This window comes from Falco rusticolus, chromosome 6 (assembly GCF_015220075.1).
Source record: "Falco rusticolus isolate bFalRus1 chromosome 6, bFalRus1.pri, whole genome shotgun sequence".
Taxonomy (NCBI): Eukaryota; Metazoa; Chordata; class Aves; order Falconiformes; family Falconidae; genus Falco; species Falco rusticolus.
Genome location: NC_051192.1, coordinates 24,110,169 through 24,136,749, shown reverse-complemented (window position 1 = coordinate 24,136,749; position 26,581 = coordinate 24,110,169). Strand labels below are relative to the sequence as shown.

The 26,581-nt window shown below is 40.3% G+C and overlaps 1 protein-coding gene across 2 annotated transcripts in view; it reads right to left on the bottom strand.

Annotated features, from left to right (window-relative positions):
• Positions 1-13,864: 13,864 nt before the first annotated feature.
• Positions 13,865-26,581, bottom strand: part of QRSL1 (glutaminyl-tRNA amidotransferase subunit QRSL1) — a 14,089-nt gene continuing 1,372 nt past the window's right edge. The window contains exons 3-11 of one of the 2 annotated variants that reach the window (XM_037392662.1): positions 26,236-26,334; positions 24,725-24,821; positions 22,830-23,006; positions 20,370-20,545; positions 20,126-20,238; positions 18,400-18,592; positions 17,891-18,008; positions 14,779-14,984; positions 13,865-14,292 (exon numbers count right to left, since the gene is read on the bottom strand). In XM_037392662.1, coding sequence (XP_037248559.1) covers positions 14,081-14,292; positions 14,779-14,984; positions 17,891-18,008; positions 18,400-18,592; positions 20,126-20,238; positions 20,370-20,545; positions 22,830-23,006; positions 24,725-24,821; positions 26,236-26,334 — 1,391 coding nt within the window. In that variant the 3' untranslated portion in view covers positions 13,865-14,080. The remainder of the gene's footprint in view (positions 14,293-14,778; positions 14,985-17,890; positions 18,009-18,399; positions 18,593-20,125; positions 20,239-20,369; positions 20,546-22,829; positions 23,007-24,724; positions 24,822-26,235; positions 26,335-26,581) is intronic. The other variant, XM_037392663.1, reaches the window with a different exon arrangement.

Here is a 26,581-nt window from a genome sequence, read left to right as displayed (position 1 = left end):
ATGGGAACAAGGGACTTTACCTCCTGCCCTGGATAAAAATACCATAATCATAGTCATAATATTCTGATTCTTCAGTTTATAGCTGAGAACAGAATCAGAGGTGGCAAGAAAGCATATTTCAGTTTTATACTCTCAGAAATATTTCAAGTATATTTACATTTTTCAGTTGAGTGAGTTGCTGGAAGGTTAAAGGCTTTATTTCTTCCCTGAATCTAAGTAAATGTGAGGCATTGATTTAAAAATAAATAAGCGTTAATCCTTTTAGTCATTGTCACTTTAATGCTCACAGTGGCAGTGCTGCTTGGAGAAGGTGAACAATGTACTTTGATGGCTTCTAAGTAGTGCAGCAGAGAAGATGAAGCTCTTCCTGCTCAAATTCTTGATGGTGCACTGCAAATTGATATGATAATTACATCACATTGAGTGCACGTTCACAAAGTCAGCAGCTCAGTTTTGTTTAGCTTGCAGCGTGCCGTGGGCATTTAGGGATGCTTTTCCATTCACTGGTGGAATGGGATGTGTTGCACATCAGTATGGCTTTGGGACCTTAGTCTGAAAGATTTTCAGAAGGTATCTGCATGGTATTTTCAGCTAGACCTTCTCCTTCAGCCAAACCATATGTGTATGCTCTCAATACTAATGATTCTGTTTTGGTGTCAGTCGTTTTTTGCTCTCAGTTTGTTTCTGTGAAGAACAGTTCTACTGCATTTTTTCAGAGGGATGATCAAAAAATGCGAGTCCTCAGGCTTCAGAAGCATAAATATGTCGTTGGTTCAGGTGCTTCACTTTAGAAAGGTGAAACCATAGCAATTCAGACTTCTCAATTTCCCTGCACCCCATCATGTGAGACACCTTAGGTCAGGTTATTTGATCTAGAAGGGCAAAATGCTTGCACAATCAATCACGTGTGGGAGAATGTGATGAGGACTGCCCAGGCACAAGGACGCAGGGGCTGGTATGTCTGTGCCCCTGTGTCCTCAAGGAAGGACCTGGGGCTCAGCGATTAGTGATGCTGCAGTGGGGCAAAGAGCGGCTGTGGCACAGTGCTGCCTGGGACAGCACAGCAGCCCTGGAAGCTGAGTGGGCCTGGGGATTTGCTGTCAGATTTGGGGACATGGTACTTGCTAAGTGACAAGCTCTTTGCTTGCCAAGCAGAATAATTAATTCCAAATAAGCATGATGCTTGCTCAGGAATGGCATCTGTGGAGGCTGCTGGGAGCTGGCTGCATCCTCACTACCTGTGCCAGCAGGTTTCCTCATGTCAGCAGCCCCTGGTAACTTTGGTAAAGGATGTGGGTAAGGCAGGCTGATCACAGCAGCTCTTTGGATACCCTTAAAAGCTTTAGGAAAGGGATTGCCCCATCTGTGAGCATCTCCTCCATGGAGGAGGCAGGGAGTAACTCTTGCTTGAAATGCAGGTCCAAAATGCAGGAACTTGTTCTAGTTTCACCTTCCATGCTCCTTAGCACATGCCTTCAGAGCATGGCTTGTTCTGCTGTGGCCTGTCAGGGTAGATAAAGTGGTACAAGCTCATTAATGTGGGTACAGTACAAAGCAAGCAAGGTTTGCCCTTGTTACAGCAACTGGTGCACTATGAAAAACAGACAAGATTTCAGGCACTTGAGCCTTTTTCCAGGTTGTCTGCTCCTTACACAACCACAGATATGGACATGGCTACTACAGTGCTGTATAGGTGTTCTATAATACCTGGCGATTCCCATGCAGAAAAGGAAATATGCACAAACTTACATACAACAGGTAACAAGCCTTGCAGTAGGTTGTTGTGTTTAAAAAAAGAAATCATACTAACTGAAACAAGAAACCTTCTAAACTCAGTTTGGCTTTAAATCCAGCTTTAAAACCTGTAAGTTCATCCTGTCATATATTACTAACATATGACTTCACAAACAAGTCCAGGTTTCCTATCTCCACACCAACACAGAAGACAAAAGCATAAGCTTTTTCATTGAAACGTAAAGCTGACAATTTCTTTTGCTAACAGACCAGTTTACAAAAGGCAGGTACGCCTGGATGCTTGGTGACAAGCAGGATCTGAAAGTTCCTTCAAGGCTCCCAGCTGCAGTGACACAAGGTCAGAGCAGGCTGCAAAGTCCAAGCAGCCACTCTGAAAACTGATGAGTTTCCATGCAGTTGTGAACAATATGTTCATACATTTGCTTTCCTGACATTTCTTGTATATTCAGTGTTTTATGCCGTGTCTGGGTTTCATGCTATATAAAAGGTCTGTATTGCCAGTTTATTGATATGCCATAGGAACTGCGAAGGATGAACCTGGAGGATTTTGACCATTGGCTAGAAAGCAATTGGCATACAGAGAGGCATATGTTTTCTCAACGGTTTTGGTAGCACAATCAATGATGAAACCACTAAAAAATTTGTTATCCAAATGGTTGTCCACAGCTTGGTGACCAAGCAACCCACAACCCATTGAAATGCGTGAGGCAATTCACGCTTTCCGAGCACCGTTAGTCTGGCTGCCAACTTTGGAAATTAACGCTGTAGCAATTTGCACTTGTTTCGTGTATTCATAGCCATAGATCTGGAGACAAAAACAAAACAAGCCCTTAAATTTAGGAGGATTGGGGGATCCTGAGCTCCATGGAGTATTGATGAAAGAGTATAAAATCCTGGATGTCATTCAGCCATGCTTATTAACACGGTTTGTACCTTTGTTCTTGGTGGCTATTTTCTAGGCTTTTTACTTATTTATTTTTCTTTCTTCCAACAGTCTTGCAAGGAAATCTTTGACCTACAATAGCCTTGCAGTGGTATTGGCTTTGAATTGAATCAAGTTTCTCTAGGCATTTGAAACACTAAGGGGGTCACTAAATGTGAGATTTGTATTGGGCTAAGCAAACTGAGTAAGAAGTGGTTGCAGAGAACACAATAAACATCTAAGTATGAAAATGCTTCAGATGTGGGAGGAAAAGTCCTGGCTTTTAAAGTGGCTCTATAGGCAATAGTTCCTTTAGGACATTCAACTGGAAAGTTGCTTATTTGATCTTCCAAGAAGATGTAAGTTCTCCCAGCACAAAATGCTGAGCCATTAGGAGATTTGGATTAGGAAGGAATAATTTCTGTTCTGAGAGTAAGAGAATACTGCAGCTAGATTTTTTATTCTACAAAGACATATAAAGGGCCAGCAGCAGAACATTGTGTTACTGTATTGGCAAGATGACAAGGTTTGAAAGTGGCAGGCATTAAATAGATAGGTGGAAGCACAATTACTTTGAATAAATTGCTTTTTCTCTCTTTTTCTTTCACTATTTTTCACACCTTCTTTCATTATTGCTGTTAAGTACTAATTACACTACGATTTGTATTACAATCTGTAAGAATAATTGGTCCTGTTTTAAAGCATATCCTGTAAAAGGACCATTTCACAAGGTGTTGACTAAATTTATGACTAAAGCCATTCTCATTCCGTGTCCAATACAACTCTAATAAGATGCAGCACTGATTTCAAGAATGGGCTTCTGTGGGTTTGATTATTTGTGCAGGATAACCACCCTGATGAAAATTTGTACCATACTAGAAATCAAAGGACAGGACTGCATCATTAATGCCTGAATATGTGTGTAATAAAACAACTTCAACCTTTAACTGTCCTCTGATATTTTTAACGTCATGTTTCCTATAAAACAATGAAAGCTAAGAGCAAGGGTATGGACACACAAGGAATGACTTTTGCTTTAAAGATTCATTCCTGTCTGCCCTCCTCTGAGGTGCAAAACTACTCACAGGGCAATGTTTTGAGTTTTTTTTAAGGGGGGAGGGAGAGGCAAAGCAACACATGGTCAAGTATTAACTGGAGTAAGGACAGAAACTACTTGTGCATGCCGAAGAAAGGCTGCAGGCATAAATTTGTTTAATGTCTCCTGCCTTTGGTTGTGGGGGAGAAGGGAGGCTCCTCCTCTTGGTGGGTTTCTGGTGAGTGGGCAGCCCCTGAGCTGGCTGCGGGGGTAACTGCTGCTTCTGCCCCTTTGTGAGAAAGCGACCGACAGCAGGGCACGTGGGACCTCTGGCTGCCCCAGCATTAGGAAAAAGTGAAAAGGGGAAACAAATGAGCACCCGTTTAACTCCAAGTCTTGCTGTGGTGAATAAAACCAACCCAAATGCACAAGGACATGATAAGGAGAAATTATTTAGCTGCTTAAACCAATGTGAGGGTCCTAGATAATAAACAGAGGAAGTGGAATTGCTCATTTATGAGCATAAATTCAATAGAGATGGCATTGCTGGAACTTGATGGAAAATTTCTACTGACTGAAATCTTTAAATCACTGGTTATAATCTCTTAAGAAAGGTTTAGTGGACATAAGGGGATGAGAAATAGCATGCTATGACCAAAAAAAAAAGGGGCATGATTTATTTACTAATGACAAATGACAAAGAAATGATCTCATGGATTGATTTCCCACCGTGAAAAGTGTAAAATGGAGTATGAGTTGCTGTCTGTGGAAGAGTGGTCATTTTTGTGGAGGACCAGATGACTGGCTCCTTCAGTTACTATCTATAATGTATAGGAAGAAAAAGAAAGTCACTTTTTTGTGGGAGACATTAATCCAAATGACATATGTCAGCAGTCTCTTGCTGCCAGCACTGAAGCATCTTCAGAATCACTAAATAACATTCTTCATTTTCTTGCTTAAAAAGAATTGCACCAGGGAAACTCTAGACTAGACTTCTGTCCTAGCTGAGGGGAGGAACCACAGAACTAAAAATTAGCAGTACGATAAATTTAAATGGTCATAACTCGATTACATTTGTTGAAGGCAAACAAAATGCAAATCAGTAGCTTTAGCTGATACAATTTGACAAAGTGGAAAACAATTCTGAACTAAGTCAGTTGAGGGGAAAAATGTAAATTATAATTGGAAAACATCGAAGAATACTTTACGGGTTGCCTAATAAGCTGTAACTGGGAAGAAATAAGGGTACATTAGTTTCAAGAAAAACAACATCCTAGCTGAGGGAGCTGTTAAAACAATAATCCTCTTCTCTGTGAATACATAATAATAAGAAGAATGGGGAAGCTGAGAGTGACAAATATAAGATAGAAACTTCTAACTGCGAAAGCTGATACAGCCCTTTCCATAGGATAAGCTACTAAACACTTGAGCTAAGGTAAGACATTAAACACTTGAGCTCTAAGCTTTCTTAAGAATAAAAACGACCTTTCCTTCCCAGCCCAGCTGCGCTCCTGGTCACCTACTGGTGCCACTGGCAAGACAAAAGCTTTGTCACAAGCAGCAGAGAAAGGACTTTAAAGACATTTATAGATACAAAACAGGGATGCTATAACCATGTCTTCTGACTGTATGATATCTTCCCCTCCATAATAATTTGGGAGAATGCTAAATTGCAGCTAAACATTTGAAAATGCGTAGCTTCCCTCCAGGAAACTGAGTGGGGCTGAGAGGCTGTGATGAGCGTTGGGGTGGCTGGTGGGGAAGCCCCAAGGAAGGCAGGGGGGAAGCTAACCTGTGAGACCTGCTAGCATTTCAATGGAGACAGCCAATCATAAGTGTGTTGTGCCTTAGCCACAGGAAAAATAATAGAAACCATGGGGGGGGACACACTGGACTGATAATGCTTTGAAAACAATATAATATGACTGTCAACAGACTGATAGAAAAATGCTTCCTGTCAAACCAACCTGAGAGCTTTATAATGTTGTTAGAAGAGGTGGTTGATAAAAATAATGTTGCTATCATACATTTAGAGTTGTAGAGTGCTGGTTTTTTTTCTTGGATGGTACTTGACACTTGTGTAGAAAGTGAGTGACACAAAACCAGCATAGCACACTACAGTAAATATGGCCTGCTTCCACAGAATAATAAGAAAAATTATTTATGGTGAAGTGATGCAAACGTGGTCTCTGTTGGTCTTGTCCTTGTAAGTCTTACCAGGCTTGTGGAAGGCACCCTTAAGTCTGATGGCTAGTAAAGCTTTCAGAAGGGGTGCCATAAGTACAGAGTTAAGTCATATCCAAAAAAGATCCGTTTGAAAACGATTTCTTTGGTTTCTCTGTGCAGCTGCTCTTCCTCTGTAAAGCGGAGAAAGCCAGGGCCTCCTACCTACTGTTAAAGATTAATATATTGAAAGACAGAAAAATATGACAAGTGTTCTAGAAGTGGCATATGGGTAGGGACCTGACAATGTCAACCTTATAGAAACAGAGAGATATCTCCAAAGGTTATTCGTGAATGATGAAACTCATTTTCAGATTTCATCTTCATGTTTGGAGACTTCGTAATTTTTCAGGGCTCTTTCTTGCCAATGTTCTTTAATGTTAATTACATATAAAGGTTAGTGCTTGCAGCAGGTCCTAGAAAAAAGGCCTAAAAATGGGAGAGATCAACAGAATAATGAAGCGGTGTTTAGTCTTCCTGTCCCCCACCCATCCACTGCGCTAACTGATACTTAAGGCAATGACAGCAATTTCTGACTGTAGCAGCCAGAGTCTGAGATGAGTTAAGTTCTCGTATCTTAAAGATTAAAATATACTTTAAAATGGCTTCAATGTGTTGTTAATTCAATAGCACATTCACTCTGGTAATACTAGACTCCATGGCAATATGATGTTTGTTTAGTGAGTTTGCTCATGAAAGCCACAGGCAATGGTTTAGGGAATGTCTGTGCTTTCAGAATGAAGAATGGCAAGACAAGGAAGTTTTGGACACCTTTGTTAGGCAAGCATGCACATTACTATGTTTACTGATTCTCTTCTTGACGAGAACATGTTCATTCCGTTCACAGCAAGAAGAACCAGTTTTCATCTCACTTTTGAAAGATTCCTCCATCATCTCCAGTCTATCAACAAATTCCGTGTTTATTGCCAAATTCATCAGGCAATTTTGTTTTTAAAGAGAATAAATTTAGTGGCAATGAAGTGTCAGACTGGAGAAGCAAGAGTCAGAGATACTGTACACAAAGAGTGCAAAGGTTGCACAGAGAAGAGCAATAGCTCCCTAAAGTTCCTTTATGCCATAATTTGTCTAACAGTCTCACTTTTAAAGAAGAAAAAGAAATAATTGTAGTCTTTATTTTCAGTTAGGGTGCTAGTTCAGTGCAGGTTCAGCTGAAGTCTGTTTTTTCACCAGGTTCAAAGCATGTTAGATCAAGTCCCTATCCCCCAGTGCTCCAATTTAGTCTCACAGAGATGATGGAACTGGGGCAATGCGCCTCCCTTTCATCAGGCTGTTTGCAAACATAACTGTGTGTGAAAAGCAAATGCATTAGAATATTTTGCTGACTTGCTTGCAAAAAAGATTTTCTGCTTTGATATTCCATTTCATTTCCCCTCATTTTTTTAAGGCATGCTACAAGCTCCCCACCACCATCCTTTCCTATATACTAGAAAAGAGAAATTTGATTTTCAAGAAAAACACGCCAGGTGGAAAAAATACGCTTGGCACCTGCAATGTCTCAGTGTATATTCTAGGGACAAAACAAGAGTATTTTTGTCCAAGAATAGTGTGTTTCTCTGAGTTCCTCCCCCGAGATTGGTACGAGGAGGTGTAATCTGCTCTCCCCTTGACTGAAGATCAGTGTGGCCTCCTTGCTCGCTGTGTGAGGGACCCCCTCCTGCCAGGATGTGCTGTGGTCCTGCTGGGCTGCCCTCAATTGAGAAGGTCTCATGGCAAAGGTCTGCAGCAGTGTTGGCCACAACACAGAACGTTTTTTGGCTTTGAGGGTGATTCTGTCGACTGGGTGCTTTAAGTCCCAAATCGAACAGGTGTAAGCAGAGCTGGGTCCTTTTTCCTCTCTGCGGATATTTAGGCACATCCCCCAGGTCGATCTCATGCTGTGGGATAAGTTATCACCTCGACTGTATAGTCAGTGTTTCACATAGCCCTTGTGGCTTTTATATGTTCCTCACACTGTGTGCGTGCATGAACCTTGCGATTGAGCCAAGATTCAAGACTGAGATGGGAAATGAAGAAATACATATTTATCATTGAGTCCTTGGAAGCTAAGAAGCCTAACAATTATTGCTATCACTATGCTTGAAAACTGTAAGAACAGACCTATTAAAACAAACAGTCCTAAGAAATGCCCTTTTTCTAAATGATGTTAGCTTTCCTATGGACCAGCACTTCTGGCAAGGTGCCAGGACTGCCCTCATGTCTTCCTGAAGACAGCCTTTGCCCTGCCTGTAGTGGACAGCCCTCTCAGGGGCAGCTCTTCCTCCTAAATATCTTCTCTGACTTGTTGTGTGACCACTGTGATGGAGCCTAGCGCCTTCCCACCGCTGATCATCTGCACAGCAAGCGAGCTGGCCTCCCTAGGAGCGGGCAGACTGACTCAGAGCTGCTGCTGCTCTCTCAAAGTCTTTTTGAGGTATTTCATGCTCTCCCTGAGCCAGGCGGTGTTGGGTGTGCACTGTCAGTGAGCTTGTGTAGCGCAGGGGGCAGACACAAATACAACCCAAAATGAAAGATCCAGAATGAAGTGTAGTTTACAGCTCAGCTCAACAACATGGACATCCTCCTGCCCGTCACACTCCTGACTGGGAATGCAATAGAGGATTTTGTTGCTTGTCTGCCTAAATACTCTGATGTTAGATGTTTTCTTCGGTAAAAGAACTGGCATTGTCTTACATGCTGTATCAAAAAAGCACAGCACAAACTTTGCAACACAGTTGTGCTTTCCCCCTTGCTATTTGAGTTAATACCTGCCAAAGTGCTATGGCTACAATATACTTTTAAAGTAGTAACATCCTCCCTGTTTAGGTTATGCCACTTTCCTTCATAGTTTATCCTGTCCATTCCTCTGGGCATAAGTCTTAAATGTAAGCATTAAACAAAAATCTACACTTTGTGTATGAACAAGAAAGTAACATAATGGCCCCTCCTTCTAGCTCCAGTTCCAGTGACCATCTGGAGACTTCCTTGTTCAACTCTGGATGAACTTCAGCTGAAGTACAAGAGGCAGTTTGGCTCCATACAAGCTGTTCCAAGCCTCATTGTTGCTATTAGCAGTTTGTCTTAGTGACAAGGCTGCATTTTGCCTATTGAAGGTTTGGTTTTAGTGATTCAGCAAGTTTCCATTGTTCGCAATTGAGAGTAGATCATTCAGGCTCTTATGTTTCCAGCACTGTGGATACAATAGCATATTATCCTGGGGTGGGTTTTTGTTGTTGTTTTTAGGGGGGGGGTGGGTGGGTGGCGGGTAAACATGCAATAGATGCAAGCTCTTTTCAAGGGCAGGTTCTTTTCCTGATATTCTTGCACAGTGTCTATTGCAATGGGGCTCTGTTTGCCTGTAGCCTTCAAAGCAAGCCAGTTATGGAACAGAATGAGGACCAAAACTCCAAGTTTTTAAGTGTGGCTGCAGCTCCTCAGGCTGTATCTAGCTGTTGTCAATAAGTGATGCACTGTCATGAATCATCAGGCCACAGGTGAGATTTACTGAAGCTACACAGAAGAAGCTGGATTTTATTGTTCTCCAAGTCCATTGGCAGCAAGGGCTTGGAAAATGATTGCAATGAGGGTAAAGTTATCATGGAGTCACAGAACAGTCAGGGCTGGAAGGAACCTCTGGAGATCATCTAGTCCAACCCCTTACTAAGACAGGTTCTCCTAGAGCAGGTTGCACAGAATTGTGTCCAGGTGGTTTTGGAATGTCTCCAGAGAAGGAGACCCCACAGCCTCTCTGGGCAGCCTGTCCCAGGACTATGCCACCCTCAAAGTAAAGAAGTTTTTCCTCATGTTCAGATGGGTTGAACATCCATCTGATGTTCAAAAACCACAGGTTTCCTCCCGTGTTGCAGTTTGTGCCCATTGCCCCTCATCCTGTCACTGGGCGTTTGACACTCACCCTTAAGATACTTGTAGACAGTGGTAAGATAGTGATAAGTAAAGATATTTGAAGGACACATTCTTTGTTTCTGATGACATGAAGCTGGGAGTTACTGTCAAAACAGTGGAGAGTTGGACTCTACAGGAAAAACTGGAAAACTGATAGTTTGAATAGCAGTAATGAGGAATGCAGGCTCATTAACCTAGAAGCCTAACAATGAGCTCTCAGCTCATATGGAAATGCTTATCTGTTGAAAGCAATGGAGACAGAAAAAGCCCCTGAGTGCACTGGTTAATTGTAAATTGGCTTTGAGCCGCCGGTGTGGTGTAATATGGCTGAGTAAAAGCCAAGTGTGGTTCCAGATTGTTTTGGGGAGGAATTTTTCAGGAGCAATGGGGAAATATTAATGCTGTTGCACTTTTAAAACTGCACCTGGAATCATCTTTACAATACTAGTCACCTGTGTTGGAAGACAGATGGATTCAGCTGGAGCAGGTGGAGTGAACGGCTACAGGGATTAGCACAGGGCACTCTAATACACAGGAGTAAACTGGAAGAGCTTGATTTATTTGTCCTAGCAGGATAAAGGCTAAGGAAGAATGCAACTGTGCTCTATAAACACAAGAATGAATTAAACACAAGGAGTGAGAAGGCATATTTAAACAAAAGAACAATATTGCCTTGAGCAAATAGGTGTGTATGGCTTGGATGTGATTAAAGTTTCTCACAAAAGGTTCTGGAATACTAATAGAAGAAACCAAAATACTCTTTAGATAGATTTTAATAAATTTATGGAGATGACTGTATGAAATAGTTACCTATGAAGAGAAATTGAGCTCATGAGGTCCTTTTTGCAGTGTGTCCTTAGGCTTCCTGAAGTATATTGTTAATTACATGTTTTCCTTTTGGTCTTTGTTAAGCACGTATTATGTGTCTGTGTCAGGCATTATGTGTGCCTGAATAGTACTCACTTTGGGACCAGTTTTCAAATGCAACTCTTAAACATTCTGGTCTTGGACTAAATCAAGTGGACATTCTAGTTCAGAGAGGTGCAATTCACAAAGGCACCCACCTTCAAAGATTTCCATTTAGGAACATGAAGTTGGGGCCCCTCCCTCCTTCAACAGAATATTTATGCTTCCTTGTCCCCATGTCCTTTTCTTCCTAAGTCTCTGGCTTCTCAAATGAGTTAACAGCTTCTATGACACTTAATCTTCCCCCTCTTCCATGTGTTTTACCCCCTGGTGTTTCACAGCCTGCCTAGACAACTTTTCTGTGCTTCTCTGTGTCTCTTCCCAAGCCGAAACTTCTCCTCTTGGGTGGCACAGTGAAGTGCCTATTGCTTGTACCCCATACACTGCAGCAGTGCAGGAGCTTCTCTCCCCGTTGGGATTGCTGTTAGCAAACAGCAGGTGCAACCCAGCAGCTATCCCAGTTCACAGTACAGTGCAGGCAAGTGCCCAGTTGCTGCCAGCCAGTAGTGACCACCTACCACCTCTGCTCCTGCTCCCTTGTTGCTCCATCTTCCACACCCGCCCGCAGCAGCCTTTCAGCTGGTCTTTCCTCTGCCCTGTAACTTCAAGCCTCTCCCACCACAGTGCACCCTCCCTTGAAGAGGGGCATCTAACCCAGGAGGCTCCATTGCTGCCCCAGGTGTTTGGGCCAGCACAGATGACAGCAACCCATCCACCACACGTCACAACCAGTGCAGCAAGGCAGGTCACACAAATCTGTTCACTAACCAACACAGCGACCTACAAGAACAGTCCTTTTAGAAAAAAAAATAATTTCCCAGTGCTTTGAAGTCCATTTAATTGCATATTTTGCAGTGGCATTTGCTTTTGACTCTACAGCCCTTATACCCTTATTGTACAGGTATCGGCCCATAGCCCAGGCTACAAAACCACATGCAGAACCAGGCAAAGCCCCCCAACTTGAAAACAGAAATGCGGGAACAAACAAGTAGCAGCAGTCAGGTTAAATTTTCCTTTGAATTTCTCCTTACTATGAGTCTATTAAGGAGAGTGAAGGAAAAACGACATATGTGGAAACTGCATAAACTGCAATATCGGATTGCAGTTGTATTTAAAAACATCTTAAGCAAAAGCTCTTAATACTTTTCTTCTCAAAAATAACTTTTCCACTACACAGTGTCCTTACAGTTTCTAAAGCAAACATTTGCACCCCTAAACATTAAAGCAGATTACTTGCTTGCTAAAGCTCTAGCTTTTTGTTTCCTTCAGGAAACACTGGAATTATCTGGGCTCACGGTGTGGTTAGGTTACACCTACCCCCCGCTGTGGCAACTGCAATACCATAAAACTTTTAACTCTATTATTTTAGCAAATTGTTTTTCAAGGCAGTTATATAAAGTATTTGTATAGACAGGTTGGGTTTTTTTAATTTGTTTGGGGTTTTTTTGTTTAACCCCCAGACCTTTCTGCTCCCTGGAATTCCTCCGCATCTGTAACAATGAGTTTCGAGTCTAATTACCCATCACAGAAACTTGTAACTCTGGAGCCATGACTTGGGCGCTGGTAGCAGCTGCACAAAAAAAGCTCTGCTCAGAGATGCTCTGCACAATCGCTGTATCTACAGTAATCTGGGATGTTAAGCTACTTCAGGAACTGCTGAGGACCCCAGATTCAACTGCTTGAGAATGGTTTTCTAATATGAAGACAGCAGATGTCTCTTAGGTATCGTCTTGTACAACTTCAGTAACTCGCTTACATTCAGATGTTTGACCATGCTGGTTCCACTAGCCGTCATCTCTGACTTAGTGAAATTCCATCCTTAGGGGAGCAAAGAAAGAGCATCAGGTATATAGTCCCCAAAAAAACACAAAACAGCTGGGAGTGGAAGCAGGGCAGAAGCCTTATTGGGGCTGCCTTGTATCTAACAGCCCAGAAATTTAACGATCTACCCAGGAGCTCTGTTTTCAAGTCTTCACAACCTTCAGTTCAAAGATAGGTCTCAACTACTAACACAGAAGTTGTAAATGCTGTGCAGAATGGATGTCTGCTTGCTTGGTTTGTATCTTCTCTACTGTGTATTTCACTGCATAGTTATTCTATGCTCAGAAATCTACCAAAAGAAGAAACTGTGAAGGACCCGTGTCAGAACAGTCAATTGCTCTTCTCATCTGAATGCTTGTTTAGAGGATGCTGGACACTGCAATCAGAGCCCTGCTTTTAACGAAAGTAGTGCAGGTATACTAACAGTTCCCCTTCCCTAGCTGCTTGGGAAACAAAATGAGAATCTGCCTCGCTCCACTTTTTCCATCAGATTTCTCTTAACATCAGGGGAAGTTTTAAGAGAAAGATTGCCATGCACAAGCAGGGATTTTCCTGTGGGACAGAAGTCAGTCCAGAATTAATTTCCAAGGGAAGGAACAATTCTCTGCTTGTTCTCTTCTGTAACACTCTAAGGCCTTTCATGTGTCTCCAGGAATACTCTCCACAGTCCGAATTTTATCACAAACTCTAGGCAAAAGACACAGACCTTTACTTTTAGAAACAGTAAGCGGTGGATGTGACTGCACATCAGAGAGCAGGTATTCCAACATGGATAACCTCACTGACAGCTCTGGTCAGCAAGCTGATGCAAGACAGGATGCGCACAGTGACATGATTAGAGGAAGAAGAAAGTAACTACTCAAGGACTACTAGACATCATCATTCTTACAACGGATGTAACCAGAATAATCTGCACGATGTGTAAACCTGAAGGTTATTTCAACTTCTGCATGAGTTTGCTAGAAGTAGGGATTTACTTATTTTAAAAATTAATTATCTATACAGTTATTCCCTTGTTTCCTTTTGTATATACCTGTTGGTGAACAGATCCTTGATACCTTTGTTCCATTAGAGCTTGTCTGGTTGTTTCCATTACAAAAGTCTACGCTCCAGAAGGAAACCAAGCCCTTTGGCAACTATGCAATTTTCACACAAAAGTTCAGGTTAGTTGTTTAATGGGCCAGATACCTTACACACCCTCTGGGAATGGAAAAAAAAAGCAGCTCCACAGGCATAAGATATACAATTTCAACTTGCTGTTTTTAATGTCGGTTAAAAATGGTTCTTAATAACACAGACATGTTTAGTTAATGATTCACTTTGCCTTAATTACACAGTAACAAGCTGTCATGATTCCATCCTAAAATGGATTATTTCTGCAAAAGAGAGTTAACAGCAGGAATATTTTTAGACCAACCCCATAGGTTTCTTGCTTTAGCTGACTAGCAAGTCTCACGTTATGAAAAAGAAGCAGATTTCTGATGCTGAACAACATCGTGGTCGTGCCTCTTTACTACTTCTAGCTGGATCATTGGGAATTTTACTTGTTTTTCAAACCATCTGGCTACAGTGAGAAGCTGCTTCTCCTGGAATGAACGTCCAATGAACTGAAGCCCAACTGGCAAGCCCCTTTCTGAAAGAGCTGTAGGAACATTTATGGCTGGCAGTCCTGAAAGGAAGATACAAATGCAAAGATAATACATTAAACAAATCCAGTTGGAGTAATTTCTGTAGCAATTCTAAGAGAACCAGAAAATAAATTCTGTAGAGGAAAAAAGACTAGTTAAATAACTTGAGTCAATGAACTAAGGATACTGCTAGCTGATCACAAGAAATCAGAGTGATTTAAGGAGCCAGCGTCCTCTGAATAGATAATCAGCTCTCCTTAGAAAAATTACTCTGGTCTCTGGAACTTGAGCAGATTCATCTTACCTGCAGTCCGCACTCAGTTCCAATGTGCCCCACTTTAAAATCTAGTCTTACATTCTAAAGAATTTAATAAATAAACTATCCTTATACCTGGCTATTACTGTGAGACTTACAACACAGGGGTGAAATATCTTGATTTTAAAGAAGAGGTTAAATAGCTGAAGGGAATTGACATTAAAAATGACTAGGCAGGGGAAAACATAGATGAATTCCTGTCCCTACTCACCAGCCATGTTTGCAGCCTGTGTTAGGATGTCATCTTGTGCGCTGCGGGTTCTGTTGTCTTCTTTGATGAATTCCATGTATGGTACTGCATCACTCAGAGTGGTAGGAGTGAGTAAAATATCAACACCGCTCCTGAAAACCTTCACAAAGTCATTGGCAATGAGACGTCTGACTTTCTGTGCTTTAATAAAATAATTCTCATAGTTCCTAGAAAGAAATATGGACATGAGGGCCTGACATTTAATTCCAAAACCACAGAACTTAATTTCTCTAGTTACTGTAGAAAAGACAAGCCCAGTATTCCCTTTGGTTAAAAGCCTAACACTGGTACTTGAGTTTTTGATAAACCAGAAGCTTAGTCATCAAGCATGGTGTTTATGCTCTCACAGCAATGAAGCTGTTGGAGAAGGAAGAAATGAGGGCACACTGCTGGAGAAAGGTGAAGGGAAAACAAAATCCTAGTTTACAATGATTAACTAAAAAATCAAAACAACAATTTTATGACCATTCTGAAACTGTGTATTGAATTTCACTGCTGGGCAGCACAGCAAAGCCTAGAAACAATACAGAACTCAGGAGGCCTGGAAAATAGGCATTAATCATTTAGGATTCAATCCAGCAAGATACTTACAGCACGTGAAAAAGTCCCACCATCTACAGGGCTCCAAATGGACTTAAAGCTATCCATGTGTTTGTAGCATACTTCTCTGTAGAATACTATAAAGACTTTATCTTTCTTTAACTTTTTTTTCCTCATGTAAACATGTGGTCTATGGATTTCTAAACTGTCTTTACACAACTGGGAAGCAGAAACAAATTAGTCAGCTTTATGTCTATTGTTCCTTTTAACTTCATATGCAGAACTGGTAAAAGTGGAATCCTTAAATTCAGAGAAGTTCAGTTTCAAAAGTAATTGCCACCTAAAACCACAGCTATGCTACATGCCAGAGTGTTTGTAGATAAAATGTAGATTAAAACTGCCCAAAAGCCACTTTGTTAGAGCAATCTAAAGTTTTGTTTCTGAAAAACTGCAGTGAAAATAGTTACAATTAATAGACAGCAGATTCAAGTTAAGTCGTCATATCATGAATTTGCCCTTTTTCTACAATAGTTTCTGAAATCATTCTAACTGTTAACTTTAGAAAGTCCCTAAGCACCACATCTACATGTCTTTTAAATGCCTCCAGGGACGGTGACTCAACAACTGCCCGGCGCAGCCTGTTCCAGTGCTTGACAACCCTTTCAGTGCAGAATTTTTTCCTAATATCCAATCTAAACCTCCCCTGGCACAACTTGAGGCCATTCCTCTTGTTACTTGGCAGAAGAGACCAACACCCAACCTCCTACAGCCTCCTTTCAGGCAGTTGTATAGAGTGCTAAGATCCCCCTGAGCCTCCTTTTCTCCCAGCTAAACAACCCCAGTTCCCTCAGCTGCTCCTCATAAGACTTTCTCTCTAGACCCTTCCCCAGCCCCGTTGCCCGTCTCTGGACACGCTCCAGCACCTCCACGTCCCTCTTGCAGCGAGGGGCCCAAAACTGAACACAGGATTCGAGGTCCGGCCTCACCAGTGCCCAGTACAGGGGGATGGTCACTGCCCCAGTCCTGCTGGCCACGCTGTCTCAGATACAAGCCGGGATGCTGGTGGCCTCCTTGGCCACCTGGGCACACTGCTGGCTCACGTTCAGCTGGCTGCTGACCAGCACCCCCAGGCCCTTTCCCCCAGGCCCTTTCCAGCCACCCTTCCCCCAGCCTGTAGCGCTGCGTGGGGCTGGTGTGACCCAAGGGCAGGACCCGGCACTGAGCCTGGTTGAACCTCATGCAACTGGCCTGGGCCCATCGGTCCAGCCTGCCCAGCTCCCTCTGCAGAGCCTTCCTGCCCTCAGCAGATCAACATCCCGCTCAACTCGGTGCTGTCTGCAAACCTACTGAGGGTGCACTTGATCCTCTTTTCCAGATCATTCATAAAGATATTAAACACAACTTCCTGAACAACCATCTAGTTATTTTACAGATTACAAAAGCAAGATAAAAATAATCTGTAAAATGCAACATTTGCAGGAGACACAGATGGCTTTACTATTTATTCTAAGAATGCTTTTTGAACCCTGTGTTCTGTTCTTCAAAAGTAATTTACTGTGGACAAGAACAGGACTCTCCTGTTCAATCTTGATGGAAGCCAATTGTGTATTCCTTTACAGAAGAGTGAACTACATGAATTTTAAAGCAGCTTTAGGAAAGCCGATCTGGACAGTTGTAACCAGAAGGAGCACACTTGGCAGGAATATCAGCATTCCATAAAAGCTGGTTGTTTCATACTGACTGATAACATTCCTGTCCCCTAAAGCAACTAGAAGTCACATCTGACGAATACTCCAGCAGACAGAGCTCTTTCTGTAGTGCACTTGCATTAAGACTGATGGCACAATTAATATTTCTGTTAACATCTGAACAAATTAAGACAGAGAAAACCAGCACTTTTACTACCATAAATTAGGACTGTTGGATAAGGACTGAAAAATAAGGGAAAAAAGGTAAAATTGATCCATGCACCAGCCTCTCTACATGAGCTGGATAAAAACCTGTCTTCTGTAAAGACATCAGTTCAGTACCTTTGCCAGGGCCTTCCTTTCCCTGTATACTGAGGCAAAGAGCTGTAAGTTAATTTAATTGCCATATCTTCTGTCCTTCTCTAGAAGACCTCACTAGAATGCATCAGTAGTTTTTCTATGCAGTTCTAATGGAATTAACAGCTACAGAACTTTGAAAACTACAGCAGTAATGGCTTCAGTATGATTTCAATGTCATACCATAGGACAGATTTTTCCTTAATTCAACTAATAGGCGCCAATAATACCCTGGTAGGAGGAAAAAAAAATCACTATGTCGTTTTATTTATTTAATTTAGGAGGCTCACTGGTAAGACTAACGGAAAACATTATCATTCATTACTAGCAGTTCACTAGGTATTATATAGCTAAAGCAATAATAATAAATACAAGTAGCTACTAGTGTAAGGATGAATATTTTTTTCATGTCACGATGAATAATTAATCACCATTTGCTTAAAGAATTGTTAACTTGACAAATTTAAGTTTGAAGATGTTCTGCTTACTGTTTCAACAAGAAATAGTTTCCTGACAGAATTCTTCCTCTCACAACATCATTAAAGCCTTCTCGTCGTGTTGCAGCATACATACTTTCTGTGGACTTGTTCATGTCAGAACGGTGTCCTGAAAAGAAAAAGCACTTTGGAAATTAATACTTTTTGTAATCCTTAAGATTTTACAATATAAGGTAGTGTTATACATAGTAATACAATAAGCCACTGTTTGCTCAGTTTGACATACTACCATTCCAGAACAACAAAGCATATGATTCCTATTTTATTATAGATATATAAACAGATTTTAAGCCCAGACACTCCTGTGTCTAGAAGTGAAATATATTACAGTATGTATTTATTTACTCATTTTTCATGGACAGCGTTTTTACTTCATTCATCTTGAAGAAAGAACACCAAGCATTCAACCATGAAGAGCGTATCTATTATAACTAATACTTTTTAATGGCATCCAGCAACGTCTCTATTGTCCGAGAAAAAAGTTTTTTCAAAGGCCTTACCATATTCCAGTCCATCAAACCTGGCCATATTTGATGCCACTTCTGCTGCGCACAGCACATGATAGCAGACAATTGAGTAACGAGTGTGTGGTAGACTCACTTCAATTACTTTAGCACCTGCACTCTTAAAGAGGTCAGCAGCCTTTGACCAGACAGCCAGAATTTCACTAGAAAGACCTGGTGCATGATATTCCTCAGAGAAAAACAAAAAAGGGAGTGATTTTACATACTGATTTACTTACAATGGCAACCAAAACACAAATACTCCTTGCTAAAAAATACACTGAAACTATCACCTCACCACTATATGATTTAAAGTACTTACTAAAGCTTCTTGCATCTACGAAATATTATTCAATCAAACAGTATTAAATTAACAGGATTCAGTCTTCTTAAGAATACTATGTTCATCTCAGTAGGATCACCCCACATATTGCAGCCCACAGAATTTCAGCAGTTTCTTCCCAAGGAGGAATTGCCCAATTATTTACTTATTTGTCTATTCATGGAAACTGTGATGCACTGCTCTGCAGTTTGTGGGTAGAAACTCTTCAGGTTTAAATCCTAATACTAGGGCTGCTGTGAGTAGGAAAGATAAAAAGATATTAGGGCCACTGCATACCAGTGGCAACTGGCTTGCCTCAGTGAAACAAACCAACCAACCCACCGAAGAACTACAATCAAGGGGTTGGCACAAGACTTAGATAGCTCTTAAACAGGAACATAGCTTAAGTTAAAGATATTCTATTAAAATTTTCTATTTTTGAAGATACTTGCTTGACTTCTAACCCACAGTATCAGGGTCATAATACTGTCTAATTCCTGAGTAGTTATGACCCATGTTTAATATATGCATGTATCTGTTTAAGATAATCTGTAGCAGTAGAGAACAACTGTCCAAAGGATATGAATAATTAACCAATACCACTATTTTAGCTTTATCAACGTCTAAACAATATGCAGCTATTAATTTTCTAGGCATACAATTTTTGCATTTCACAGATCCCGAATAATTGCTCAGTGGACATCTGTTTACCAAATTAAATCTTTTAATATACCTGTTCTAACACAGGTTCAAATACTGAGAATCAAACCAACAAATGTTATTCACATTGTCTCTTTGAAGGCAGAGCATTTACTAAATTAAAGATAGGCTGAAGTCCCAAATGTTGTGCCTAAATTGCAAGTATCCTTACAAACATGATTGAATTGTATACATCAGAAGCCAGATTACAGTTGTCTTTCAATCCTTATCAGAGCTTTGTGAATTACAGCTCCTTCTGCTACTCAACTGCTTTTAAAATTCTGCTTTGTGTTAACACAGTGCCATTTAGTCAAGTATCTCAAAGCACTGCACAAACCAATACTAACGTCACTGTGTGAGACGGCACTAAAAGCAACTTGGTTTGAGGTTATACAGGTGACTGATGAAAAAGTAACAGAAGGAACCAAGAACTGAAGTTCCCCATTTGCCTTGGAACTTCCCAGTAGAGCTTCCCACAATAATGACAAAATGTTTCAGATGAAGCATTAGCATGTGCTTGCTATGAATTGCCTGCACAGGCAACAGAGCACATACGGCTCTTTTCCAGGAGCTGCTTTGTACTGTCTTCACTGTTTTAAATCATAAGAGACTACAAGGTGGTGAGCAAGACACAAATATTTTTTTGTTAGGTATCCTATTTGCCATTCCTGTCCACAATTATTGACAGAATTTAAATGTTACCTTTGGAATTCCTATCGAGAGCTTGCTGATGTCAGTCAAATTGGGTAGTTCAAACGGCTTAAAGCTGTCCTGAATTGTGGTAGAGTCTTTAGGATCATGTCCAGCAAGCGAACCTGAAATTTGACATGACATGTAAAGAACAGCAAAATATACACTGGGTATTCTGGGTAGCCAGAATTCAGTTTGGTTTTAGGTAATGTAAACAAAGGTATGCTGTATACAAAGACATATGAAGTAGTAATACCTAACACAACTGCTGCATCATCCACACATCTGGTTAGGATTCCTGGCACATCCATAGAGTTCACTAGGGGAATGAGACCATGGCGAGAAATCAGTCCATATGTTGGCTTTAAACCTACTAGACCACAATGAGCAGCAGGGTTTCGGGTAGATCCTCCTGTGTCTGACCCTAAGGCTCTACGGTTTCAAAAGGATTATCAATTAGTAATTCAGAACTTATCCAAATAATAAAAATTTACAGCTTTAAGATGCACGGATTTAAAAATGCGTGAATTCTTCCAGATTAGAAGTCATAATCACACAGCCTAAATTTCAGTCTGCTCCCTATGTCTGCTATTTTTTATCTGTTCTCTTACTTTTCTTAGTGTCTCTGCACTAGCCATCAGGAAAGCCCAGTTCTCTTCACAAAGCAGAAGTAGACAGGCAGAATTTCAGCCATCTGAACATGGCCCTAAATACCTACTTCTGCCTTCTCTGTTGGTCTGTTCCAGTACTGTGGATTCCAAAAGATACACCTCATGTGATTTAGTGTATGATTTTCAGACATCGCTGTCATAGTCATTCAGCAGCTAATACGCTATGAAGCAGCATCTTTCAATATACAATCAAACAGTGACACAGTACACTTCTTGCCCCTAACAAGAGGGCACACTTTTCGAAGTCTAGGATGTTTTTACTGCTTCCAAACCTACAAAGCATAGCATCAGAACTCCCAGCTTACAGCAGCTTAGGTGCAATTTTAGGACATTTTTTAAATTTTTTTTTGACTTTTTTTTATTCTTTCACAGGTGAAACCCTGTTCTTTCTAAATTGAAATTTCTATTACAAAAATTGTAATGGAATTGGAAATTCGTATTGCAATGAAATCCACTCTTCTAGTTTTTAATAATTTTAAGTTCAAGCACCATTTAAAAAATAAAACAGCTTTCATCTAAATCTTTGCCAAAAACAAGTTACACTTCAGGAGGAGGTATAACTTTTATTGAAGTGGTTACGTGACTTTTCCCATAGGCATCTGTTTCTGAGATGGCTGAACCAATTCAATTGACTTTGCTGAAGTAGAATTTTTTCAGAGCTTTTGTGTTGATATAAAAGATCCTCAATTTTGTAGCATTTCTGTACATCCAAATTTCAAAGTGAAAAGACAAAGACTGGCAGCATTCCTGATGCCTGAAAGAAACTAATAGAGTGGATATACAATAGGTTATAAGCAATAAAATAGCTGGACAAAAAAACCTCCATGATCTGACAAAGTGCTGAGCAGTGCAAAATGAGAGTTCAGCATGCCCAGCAACATAAGAGAAGGTGCCAGACCCTATCAGGATCAGCCCATTCTGGCTCAGGACAAGGACCAGCAGTCCTTGGGAATGGCTGCATCGAGTTCGTTTTCAACAGTATTAAAATGTTGAGTAAACTACATCTTAGCAAAGGGCAATGAGATGAAGAGAGGTATCATTTAAAAAAATCATAAAATAAACTGGGTCTTGTATATAAAGACATTTTTTTTAAAAAGCTGTAATCAACATTAGCAAAAAATATTTCCACAATAAAATAGACACTTACAATATAGTCAATGGGTAAATGAGAACACAGTAACTAAAAAGCATTCTTAAACACCTTCCAGTTAAGAGCACAACTGAAATCATCTTCTATAAAATGTGTTCCACTATGCAGCTCTAAAAACTGTATAAAATTAAAGGTGTGAAGTTTTAAGGATCAGATTTCTTTTACCAGTTGGATGGGAAGATAATATAGATAACTGATTTGTTAAATAGCATTTTGCTAGTTCATGCAGATAATGATTATTGTAAAAAAAAATAAATCTGCCTTTTTAAAATCACTTTAAAAAAACTCAAACACCCCCCCCAAAACTAAAACTGTCTTCTAACTTTTTAAAGCAGACAAGTCTGTAAGTATCCGAGTAGTATCTGTGCATCCTTCTGTTAAGTCAGGGATTTGAAAGCTTTCAGATCCCAAATCTCATGTATTACTACATAACTCTGCTATAAAAACAAAGGAGGGGAGGAAAGATTATTATACTGTTACAAATTAAGGGATCTCCTCATTTGCTGAATTACATTTTCAGCATGTATTTGTGTCATGCACTTTCTGAGGAAGATGATGTGTCACAAAACCCATGTTAATTTTAAGAGAGTATGTGGGAATAATAATAAAACTGTCATTCCTTTATTGCCATTATCATTTTAATTCACCCAGCACAAAGTGGTTGTATCAGTATGATGAATAACACTCAAAATTAATAAGCCTAAATTTGTCTACGTGGATTAATCCTGGCTTCATCATATGCCACGAAAAAACTAGGGATGCCGAAATAAATTCTTGCATGCCAGTGCAAATAACCCTCCTGGTTCAAACTAAATTATGAGAAAATTATAAAATTAAAACCTTTCAACATATTTGGAGATATTTAATAAAAAAGCAATTTTTTAAAGCCTCTTACGCAAAACATGTGAAAGATGACACAGCAGCCGCACTGCCTCCTGAGCTCCCTCCTGTTATTACCCAGTTAGACTCTTCGTCCTCAGAATCGGATTTTGGAACAGATTTTTCCTTGTACTGTCTTGAATAACTCCAGGGATTTCTGACTGGTCCAAATACCCCATCTGTACTCCCAGATCTAAGGTAGTCAGACAGGACAAATACAGACACAAGCGACAGATGACACACTGCATTCTCCAAGTTTTTTTTCTTTATCCAATTCCTCATCCTTCATCATAGCAAATTCAATTTCAGCTTAAAGAGACTGCTGTATATAAATCCTTGTGCAGCCAACTTCAACAACGTTACATGGAACTGTAAAGTCTAAAAGATCTTCACAAAGGATCTGAACTCATACCTCTTTCTATCTCCTCTGTGTCTAATTCCACTGAAAAGAACATAATCACAAAAATATAAACCTCATTTAAGCTATGTAACAGTAAACCCGAACATCTGCTTCAAAAGAAACATCTTCTGGTTTCCTAACCCTGCATTTGGAAAAAGCAAAAGATGACCACAGTCTTGCGGAAAACCATGCTGCTAAAGGTGGGGGGGAAAGCCCCACAATAGCAGGAACAAGCACTTCTCTGTAAATAACACACTATTACTCACTCTGTAGCCCTCTCCCGAGGCCACAGGTTGCTGGTTCAGACTGTTACACTGACTTCTCAGAAACTGGTTTCAGTCAGATGCCACCAGAAGCAGGGGTGGGGGGTACCTTCCTTCTTCTTCACAACCTCCACCCCATGTTCCCCCTGACTCCAGGGGGGCAGTGTTATGATAGCCAAAAGATCAGTGGGCAGTTGACACAACAGTTGAAAACTAACCTTATTGAGGCATCATTACTGGATTCACACCCTGATCAAGCACATGGAGCAGCCACGTCGGTGCTCGCATAAGAGACCATGCAAACACACAGACCAGAGGCCAGTAGTGGGATAAGCTTTTGTAGGAGAATCCTGCACTTTAATTAGCTTAGACTAGTTGTAATACTGCATAATCAGCTCTTTCCCAGCTCCTCCTTCAAAGAGTGTCTCTGACACACTATTTACTTTACCCAAAACAATACAGTCAAAGTATTTCCACCCCATCCACATGAATTCCCAGTCAAACCTCTGTCTTCAGTTTAGGTAAAATAAAAACAAAACCAAAACACAACACTTATTGTTCCTCATAGGTAACTAAAGTCTCAGACATTCCTTTCCAGATCCAGCATTTGTGGTGACAAAGATGCCTATCCCTAACTGCCCAGTGCTGTTCCTTGCTATAGGTTGGCTGCCTTCACTGATTTCCTAAAGAATCAATTTGTGAGAGTATTTTCTATCAAGCTCCTGACAAAACGTCACCAACATTAGCTTAAGCAATTTAAAGTGTTACTTTACATTAGCCTGTTTGCAGCAAGTCAGGGAGCACTCATACAAATTAGTCCAGTGGCTGACCGGCAGAGGTGGTAACTGCCATCAGGAGCATGATAATAATTAACTAAGTGCAAAAACCACCAGTGAGGAGAGAGAAAAAGGCAGCAATTAACTGGTGTTGTAACCAATTCTAGTAACAAGCTACTGGATCTGGAAGAAGTCTGCTCCGTCTCGGCCTTCTGCAAAGGCTGTACTGCTTCTTCCCCCTCAAACACAGCTATAGTTGAACACAGTTTTTGCAAAACTCAGCATTTGTATCATTTAGACAACAGTATAAATGCTCAGGGAGAAATTAATGCAACTTTATATGATCTTCATGGGTAAGTATTCATTATTTCCTAACCTCAGAAAAAGACGAGTTAAGGATTACAGGTAAATTGGAACAGATTGTGTGTATTTAATGTGCAATCACACATTAAAAATAATAAGTATCACTCACCCCATTGCAAATTCATCTAGGTTTGTTTTTCCTAAAAGCACAGCTCCCTGATCCATTAATTTCTGAACTACTGTAGCACTGTAAGGAGAAACATAACCTGAAAACAATCACAACAATTATAAGTGAGTGGTGAGATACAGTTGATTTTTACAAGTAGCTACTCTGAACACTTCAAAGTTGTCATTCACAGTGTCAAAGTTTTCCTTCAAAATAACATGAGTAACTTCCAAAATTTAGCAAAAGTCAATCAAATGCTGTTTTGTTTGCAATGCCTTTTTCTTCTCTCCACAACTTAGAACCCAGTAATTCTGGATTATACATATCTCGAGTGTGGAGCTAAGACTTCACATACCCAAGTTACCGGAAGGGTAGCATTCAGCTAATTGGCAGAAACTATCTAAAATTAGAATTGAGAAAGAGCTCCTTTCTGTGAAGTGCTAAACTATCTTGAATTATCTCCTCTTATCATGAGATAAAGGAGCATACGGTTAACCACAGGCTGAAATAGTAACTGGCTATTCTACAGTAAACATGTGCACCGTTGACCACTCAGACCTTACATAAACTAGACTGAGAACCATGACACTCACATGAGATCCTAGGCAGCAACCAGTTCCTTTTGTGAATATTGACAGGGATTTCTGCACCCCCAACCTCAACAGGAACAAGACATCATCACTCCTAAGTCTCTCAGCCACAACAGTGCAATCAATCACAATGGGTCTAAGAATGTGCTTTACTGAAAAGCATCTCAGGTAATGTAACACTTTTTAAAATGGCAAAGCCATATTTTGTTTCTTCTGCTGTTAAAAAAAAAACCACAATCAGATTATGGGTCTGCTAATTTACTTGAGCTATCGCTATCTTCCACAAAACTTTTCAATTTCACTTTGTACAGAACAAAACAGTTACAAGGAATATTTTCTACTTTTGCTTATACCCTGAAAACTTTCTAACACCTTGTAAATGCTCATGGCGTGTTAAGACAAACAACGAGCTTAGGAAATCTCAAAAAATTTAAAAAGCCTTATAGAACATATTTGTTTATCAGGTACACGGAGAAAATAATTGTTAATGTCTACTCTTCCTACAGCCATATGAAAAAAACACTTAAGTCAACAATTATCAACAGAACAAATAAAAAAAAAGAAAAAGAAAAAAAACCGTATTTGGATTTTGCTAGACAAGCACTGACTGCTCTCCTGTAGAACTAAAAGTAACATGAAGCAAAATGAGAACTATAGAACAACTATTCTAGTATATAGGCTATAATAAACATCACATTGGTAACAGCATGTAACTATGAATAAAGGAGATAATGTGCTTGTAACAAGAAAAAGATGCATCTGTAATACCAGGATGAGCTTGGCAGAAATTAGACAAACATATTTTCGCATCTCATTTTTTGAAAATATTTAGATTTCTGGAAAACTCCACTCCATAAACCCTCTGAAGAAAGAAGCAAGAGCTCTAAAATCAGATCTGATTTTACTTTAAAAGCTCTACTGTACCTTTTAGCATGTTTGAAGCACATGTTGTCTCAATGCCAGCTGTATTAAAGTTGTCCTTTACTGCAATAGGAATTCCATCTAAAACACCCAGCGGCTGACCTGCATTAGGAATTTTTGCAAAGACAACAGAGATTAAAACAAAGATATATGTGCAGTCTTATCAATTACACTTTATTTTTTTTGTCCCTTTGGGTGTTTTTGGAAACAAGAATGCTATCCACTTAGTATTTGACGGTTGTCTGTCACATTTTCAAGAACCATCTTCCATTCTAACTAGCATTGAGCATTCTGCCAAACCAGACCAGGCCTCGCAAAGCAGAGCTCTGCAAACCGTGTGTAAGCCTGC